Source organism: Psammomys obesus, unplaced genomic scaffold (genome assembly GCF_907164565.1).
Source record: "Psammomys obesus unplaced genomic scaffold, mPsaObe1.curated_primary_1811, whole genome shotgun sequence".
Lineage (NCBI taxonomy): Eukaryota > Metazoa > Chordata > Mammalia > Rodentia > Muridae > Psammomys > Psammomys obesus.
The window spans coordinates 21,600,650-21,608,770 of NW_026596051.1; the positions used below are offsets into that span (position 1 = coordinate 21,600,650).

At 50.2% G+C, this 8,121-nt stretch overlaps 1 protein-coding gene across 1 annotated transcript in view; it reads right to left on the minus strand.

Moving 5' to 3' along the window:
• The window catches only part of Wdr1 (WD repeat domain 1), a 34,302-nt gene extending 27,357 nt beyond the window's left edge, over positions 1-6,945 (minus strand). Inside the window, exons 1-2 of the mRNA XM_055624086.1 lie at positions 6,749-6,945; positions 6,339-6,460 (exon numbers count right to left, since the gene is read on the minus strand). Coding sequence (XP_055480061.1) covers positions 6,339-6,460; positions 6,749-6,764 — 138 coding nt within the window. The 5' untranslated portion in view covers positions 6,765-6,945. The remainder of the gene's footprint in view (positions 1-6,338; positions 6,461-6,748) is intronic.
• Positions 6,946-8,121: the final 1,176 nt, after the last annotated feature.

Sequence of the window (8,121 nt, forward strand, 5' to 3'; positions counted from 1 at the left end):
GCCAGGGCTGGCCTGTGCTCCTAACAAGCCTTGGAATGCACTCATCTGTATCCAACACAGTTTCAACCAAGTTCTTCCTGTCACTCCTGGTGTTAGCAACAACCACTTAACCAATCTTCTACCATCCCATCAAGCCACATCCTTAGACATCTGCTGGCCTATCCTGTGCCCTGGAATCACAGGCCTTTCTTCTGGAGTTCCCAGTAATATATCTTGTGTGGGAGGGCATCAGAAAGTAGCATAGCCCCTGCAGCTTCCAGAGCGCTTTGCCTCCAGGATGAGGCATTAGGATCAGACTGGGGGCAAGTCTAAGTCAGCTACAGCAGTCTACATAGGACAGCATGGAACATGCCAACTAAACCTTTAAGCCATGTCAGTCAGTGCCACAAAAGGAGTTTCCATGTGCTTAATTGTCAAAGGTCTCCTGGAGCCCACAGAGAAGAGTGCTAGGCAACCTCCACCACTCACCTGTGTGGGGTGGAGGCACACTTCCAGGTAGGGAACTGTGTTCCAAAGTACTCCCAGGCTAGAGGTGGCAGGGACTTGAGAGATGATCCTGCTATGGGCAGGCCTATGCTAAACACAATTATGCAGGGGTCCTCTATTCAACGTGCCAACCCCATGTTACTGCAGTAACCCAGTTCCAATGCAGGATACATACCTTACATACACAGCCACAGCGGAACTTATGCATGGGCCAAGTTGAACCCAGACTACGCTATGCTGAAAGAAAGAACTGGAGGAGTCCAACTGGTCACTCAGAGCTACCCTCGTTTGGTACAGTGCCAGCTTTGGCCCCAATAACTCACAATGTATTGGTTAACCTGACTGGGCAGCCACCAAACAGCACACCAGACACTTTCTTTGGTTCCATACCACAACTTTCGGCTCACCATGGTCCAAGGTCCTTTCCCTGTCCACTCTTCGACCAGCCTGTGCTCCACAAATCACTGCTTGAAAACACCCCTGCTTCTACTTAGACTGTGCCTTCTTCCTAATCCTGAATCTTCTCTTTCCTAGTCAAAGATGTATTTCCCAGCCTTCCCTGATAAGCCACACTGAAAAGAACACCCACATTTTGGGATGTACATCCTTTTGGTACACCCCGCCAACCCTCTATACTATGTGGAACACACACTTTAAGCAGGATTTGTGAATGATTCACCATCCTAAAGAATCCTGTATTCACTAAGACAGGCACTAGGCAGACCTTTCCATTGACATTCTCTGCAAGAACATGTGGGTTATAACCTAATGCCTAGCTGAATGAGCCAAGGCACAATGACACTAAGTGACTAGATGTGACCCAAGCCAGTTGTGGTACGACCAGTATTTGAATTAAGTCTTCATCCCTCCATTTGGTCTCACTGTCCTAGCATAGCTAGTATAAGTATTAGTCTGGTTCCTGAGCTCTGAAGTTAGAGCTCACCCCAGATGACAAATATGTACATGCTGTCATGCTAAATGGAGCCAGGTCCTGAGAAAGGGTAGGGTGGTCCCTTTCAGGTCTAGGAGTATTCTAGTGTGACCTAAAAGCACCAGTCATCCTTAGACTTTATCAAGACACTTCCATCTTACTTCCATAACTCCTCCTCCCTGTTGAGCAACTGCCTGAGCATGAGCTATTGGGAGATGATTCCCGCTACCCAACAGGAAGGCAGCAAAGGTGTCAGGAGAGAACCAGCACAGCTCAACAGCTTTCTGCAGATGCTGAGTCACTCTGGCTATACCTGAAGACTTTTACTACAAGCACTCCATCCCAATGCTTGGCCCACTCATTAAGAGATAAAACGAGATGCAAGATTCCTCACAGGGAGCCTCAGCCAAGAGACACCCTGGGTGGAGACTGAAGATGGGGATGGCTATGGAGGTGGGACGGGGCCTTTTCAGGTAGGTCAGGGCCTTTTAAGAAAGTTAACAAGTCCAGTATCAAAGCTGGATCTTTCGTGAAAGAGGCATCACAAGTAGGGAGCACTCTCCACTGAGATGGCAGAAGCAAAGCAGGAAAAGCTCCTAAGGGAGCCCAGGCCTGAAGCAGGGACAACTCTCCACTGGTCTCAAGATTATTCATTCATTCTTTCTTTCTTTGTTTCTTTTACATCAAAGGAGTCTGTGATCTCCCTGCTTGCTTCTCCCATAAGAAGCACACCAAACCAAAGCCACCCTGCCGTACACACAGGATTTCTGTCTGGACTTTGCCCACATCTACTGTGTGTCTAAATCCTCCTCTGGGAGAACTCTTGCTCATTTTCTGAAATCCCAAATGTACCACTTCTCCAATAGCTGTCCTTACAGTACTCTTCAGCATGAATGGCTCTTTCACTCATGCTCCACAGCACTCAGGACACTGCTGTAAAATAGCTAGTATAGTGTGTGAGAATCTTATTTACCAGTGTTCTCAAACCTGGCGTTCCTGGCATTTTGGAGTAGGTATTTCTGTTACAGGATGGTCCTGTAATTTGCAGAACGTTCAGCAACATCTATTATTAAATACACTGTATTTAAACATTGACAGTGAACAAAATCATGCTCTCCCTGTAAGTAGAACAAAAGTTCTGACTTACAGCTTATTACAAAAGTTCTGACTTAAGCTTCAGCTTAAGCTGAACAACACTTTGGCTTAGTGGACGTGTACTAGAAATACCCACTAACAATGGACAGCTACCTAGATGAGCCTTTTAGCAATGCATTTATACTCCTGGCCTCAACCTACAAACACAAGTCTCAACCGCACGAGTAGCCGTCACCTTGTCACTGTCACATATCTTTGAATGCTTCCAATGACCTTAAGAACTATGCTGGGCTGGGCTTTAGCGGCACATGCCTTTAATTTGGAGGCAGCGGTGGATCTCTGAGTTGGAGGTTAGCCTGGTCTAAAGAGTGAATTCCAGAATAGCCAGGGCTACACAGAGAAACCTTGCCTCAACAAAACAGAAGAACAATGCTGACCTTCTGCAGAGTAGCCTGAGTCACACACAGCATCTAGCTGTCATCTTGAGTCTTCTCAGCCCACTCTTCTTCCTCATCCATGTTGCTGCAGCCACTACTCTAGCTTCACCCAAATGGTACTCACAGATCTTACCTGAACCACAGACCTTGACTGCCTACCCTGTGTTGAAGCACTCTATCCACCAGGTGACTTGGGGTGCACGGAATGGAGTTCCTGGCTCTGGACACTGAGCTGCTACTCTATGCTCATTTCTGTCCAGGTGGTCACATACCTTGTTCTGCTTTTTTGCTATGACAGTGTGCTCTATGAGCAGGCCCTTTAACCTGTATTTCCAAGGCTAACAGCCATCCTGAAAATACAACAGCGACTCAGCAGGCATGCACTTGGACAGGGGACTATTAGTTCTCAAGTCCTGTTTCTCCCACCCCCAACCTGCAAGGACCCACACAAGGACCTTGTGCACAGGCTGATAACAGACGGTGCCAAATGAAAACTGGTTTGAGTTCAACCTCCTCCAAGAGGTCCAAAGAGATAAACCAGTGATTAGTCTAATTGCTGTGTGGCATTCTCTGGGAACTGATTTTACAGAACTGAGTTTCCCAGATATATACCTTAGTTCTGCAACCCAGGAACCAAGCACCTTCTTAACGCTTTTCTCATGTCGCTCTCTCTGTTTAGGGGGTTCACATCTGCCAAGGCATAGAACTGTTCTAAAGTTCTCAAATGCCAATTTCCAGATGGCCTCCATCACCACAGACTTTAACCCTGAAAAGAATTTCCTCTTCAAGTATGACAACAGAATATTGGGACTAGAGACAGAGCACCTTTCCTAATAGCTAAAGCCAGGCTCACAAAGCTTGTGTTTCAGTTACAGAACAGCTGACCGGCAGCCCCAGTAGGAGGTTGTACAAATTCAAAAGGTAAGCACCAGAAAAATTAGAGCACGCTATCCCTGCACCAGGGAGGCAGAAGCAGGCAGATTCTGAATTTATGCAGCGTTTGGCTAGAGAGTGAAACCCTCTATCAGGAAAAAAAATTAGGTGCAACGAGCTCAATGGGATACTGTGTGCCTTTTGTTCCAGTGTAAGGACATATGTGGTGAATGACAGAGAAAAAGGCTGGCTTTCCTGGAGTCAGAGGCAAGAGAACATCCTCTAACACTCAGGAACAGCAACAGCAATGGTTTGGTTGACATTTACTGCCAGGAGAAAGAGAAGGCCAGAGAAAGAAATGTTTTAGGAGAAAGGCCTTTCAGTGAGGTAATTTTTAAACAGAAGTGTAGACGACAGGGAGCAGGCCATGTGGACACAGGAGAATGAATATCTCGGCAAAGGCCACACCACCAGCAGGTCCTAAGAGGCATGTTAAGGGATGTGTAGCACATGGGGAGTGAGGAGGCAAGTGAGCCTGGAGCTGACAGAGAAGGGAGGGTCACAGGAAGAGCACTGGGACAACGCTACTGAGTGTGAGCCATGGGGTGACTGATGAGAAATGATTCAGCTGGCACCTCAGGGCAGCAAGTGTGGTGCTTAGATATGGGAGGGAGCAAAACAGGACATGTCTGTCAGATCCTGTAGGACTCTAATTAAATGTGACATGGCAGCTATGGGGGTCAACATAGTCTTGGCTCTTGTACCACAACCCTAGAGGAAGGGTTGAATTTGAGGGAAAGGGTATGCAAGAACCCCAAATGTGGTCTAGGACACATAGGTGTGAGAGGTCTACAAGGCATGTGGACCTCTCATGATGTGAAGCTAGCCTTCCTGAACTTGGATTCCTACCAGACCACGTTCCTTTCTGTATCCTGAATGTTCCTGAAAATTCACACTGCATTTTCTCTAGCAACACTGTCCTAATAAAAACCTAACCCATCTCTGAGGACTGGTAGCCCATCAGCAAGCTACTGTGTGCCTGATGTTATCCAGCACACAAAAGGATACAGTAACAAGACCCTATACCATTTGTCTTGGCATGCCGGGAACTTAACCGGGGTGGGATGGGAAAGGACTCCACCTTCAGGAGTTAATAGTGAAGCCTGGAGAGGAAAAAACTGGCATGGGTACACGTTCCTGGAGGTGACCTGCTCTTCTGATAGTACCAGGCCAGGAATAAGCTAGCCTAGCACCAGAGTGTCCACTCCATACAATTCTATCAGCTGGAAGTGAATAGATAGTGGAGTGGAGAGCCTGTGAAAGGGGCAAACCCAAACACTTTAGACATCTATACTAATCCACACAGCTCCCATTGTGGCTATCCCCATTTTTCCTTTACTGTTTCAAAATCTTATGACCCAAATACAGTGTTAGGCCCTTGAGGAGGCTTCCCCAATTCTAAGGAGGCTGGGTCAGCTTTCTAGGAATCCATGCAACTAGCAAGGCAGCCTCATACCCAAACTTCCACTTCATTTGAGGTGTTCAACAATCTTCTGGAGGTCAGAAGCCATCACAGGGCTGATGACTGGCTAGCTTAATCACTTACAGAGACACAGCCAGCAACCACCACAGTCCAAAATGCAGCCTTTCTTTACAAGGAAACTGGGGTCTGCCCTCAGCCAACAGGGAGCACTTGGCGAACAGAGGTGTCTGTGACAGCCTTGGTGGAACTGTCAATCAACATCTCCACCTCACTAGCAGCCCTTTGCCAAGCACAGTAGTAAAATGGCTCCATACTCCAGGCTGAGAAGGGGAGAGACAAGATTGGAGCCACCATCCTGGAAATGGAAAGGAGGCCTATTTCAACACTCAAGAGGAAAAACATGAATTTGCAAAAGCTGGCCTGGGGACAGCAGGTGATTTACAGAGAACCATGCAGTGGAATACACTAGTTCCTATCTTTTCTCTGCCACTCAAATCCAAAAAAGTTGGAGTTCAGAGGACTGGGTGTGTAGGTCTGGGCTCTGGCATACCAGGAAGCGGACAGTATTAGGATGATTAAGCAGAAGGGCCATTTACCAAGCGCTCCATTTATGTCAGGCACAGTCAGCATGAGGACAGCCGACTAGCTCATTCAGCCAAGCCAGGCAGCCAGGGGAAGTGGAGGATCACCTCACAATCTCCATTTCCCCAATGCAGAAACTGGGCTCAGGGAGGACCAATCACCATCCACTCCACGATCAAGCAGCAGCAGACTCAAAGCCCTTGGCTCTAAGGACCGAACTGATCCAAGTCTCGTTTTCCCAGTCAATGGGGGGTGGGGGTGGATGAAACAGTCCAGTTCAGTTCACTGAGCCTCCAAGGTGTGGCTCCTGGGCAAAAGGGGCGTGGCTCCCCTTCTCCCAAGCCCAACCGGCTAGGAGATGAGGGGGAGGAAGGGCAAGAATTCCCGACTCTGAAGGTAGTAGCTCGCAGGGCAGGCACGGAAGCAGGCCCGCGGGGCACGGGGTACTCACGTCGATGTTCCTCAGGATGACGCACTTGCCATTGGTGTAGAGGAAATGATCGCCCTTGGGGTCTCCACCGAGAATCTTGGAGACGCCCCGTTCCACCTGGGGGAGGCTGGCGAACACTTTCTCTGGGGAGATACAAACGCAGCACGGGGCGTGAGGGGCGGTCCCGGCCTCGCGGGACCCGGGGAGTCGCAGGCCGTCAGCGCCGGGGGTCCCTGGCCGGTCACCTGTTGCCGCCTGCGGGCTCGGCCAGCGGACTTCCTGGTCGGCGGCGGCGGCCAGGGCCCGGGCTCACAGCGCCTCCTCCGGGGTTCTCAGCCCGTACCCCGCGGCCGTGCGCGACCCCGGCCGCGCCCTCCTGCCCGCACCGACCCCAGAAGCCGGCGGCCGCGCGCGGAGGCCCACGCACTCACTGATCTCGTACGGCATCCTCGCCCACTTGTTACGGGCGCCGCGCTCGAATGGGACCTCGCAGTGGCCGAGCCAGGGGACGGCGCGGAAGGCGGCGCCGGGCGTGCCGGGCGCGGAGGGGGCGGTCCGAGGCCCGGCTCCGAGGGGCCGCTCGCGCCTGCCCTGCGCGCTGCCGCTGTGGACGACCCAACCCGGAAGCGCGGCTCCGGCGCGGCTCGCCCCCAGCTTTGACCATATATAGTCAAGCGCTAGGCTCGGCGGCTGCAGCCCGGCGAGCCTGCGCGGACACCGCCCCGCCCCGCTTACAGCCCCGCCCCGGAAGTGACGCACACAGCCCGTGAAAAGGCGGCGCGGAAGGCCGTGGGTGCGGAACCTGAGGGTTAGTTTGGGGCTGGTCCGTTCTTCCCGGCTATCCTTCTCGCTGAGCTCCTGTTACCTAGCTTTCCGCCAGGTTGCTTTCCGCCCAGGCCTGCAGAAGACTTGAATCCACAATGCATGTGGCTTAAGTTTTTTTTTTTTTCCCCCCCACCGATTATGGTTAGGAACACTTTTTCTTTAAATCAGAAACTTTATAAAGTGTTTACTGAACCTGAACTCTCGCTCTTAACCTGCTCTTACTCTTAAAACTTCCTAATAGCAAGGAAGCCAAGATAAGAGATGTGGGACGGCAGAAGCTATTGCCTAACAGATGGGGCTGGGGCCATTGTTACAGCCTACGAGAGCTCCAAGTTTCATAGCTTTTTAAGTGTCCTAGGTCCTGTGTGGAAGCCTTAGTATTACTTGAAACTTGTTTTCGGTTTTCTTTTTTTACCTAGTCTCTTGTGCTGAAACACCAACATTCTTAAAGCTCTAGGAATGTTGACCCCTACCCTCTGTGACATCTGTTGTTTGCCAGGACTGCTGGTGTAGGGATACTGGTTGGTTAATTTCTCTCAAAAGTCACTGATCAGTCACTGCTTTCTCAGGGTTAAACAGGGGCCTTCTAAGGCCATCGTAAACAGGGGCCCAGCATGCTCTCCCCATTTGCTCTGTGATGTAGAACAGTTGCTCACCAACAACATGTGACAACTTAACCACAATTATGACTTAAAACAGTTCCTCTGTTACTCTAGCTACCTTACTGCCCAGTGCAGATGAAAAACGTGTTCCCTGGTTTGGGGACGTGTTACCAGATGGCTCTGGTGTAACAATATGCGCCACTTCCCCTGCCTGGATTACCTCTTTCTAAGGTAACCTCACTTTCTTCCATCTCCAGCCTACACCAAGACAGACTGTCCAGGTGGTTGCCATGTGCTCTAGAGGAGGTCTAACCTTGGGTAGAATTTGTCTGTCTGTTGTTGGAGCCAACCTTCAAGTCCCTTTGCTGCATAGTCTA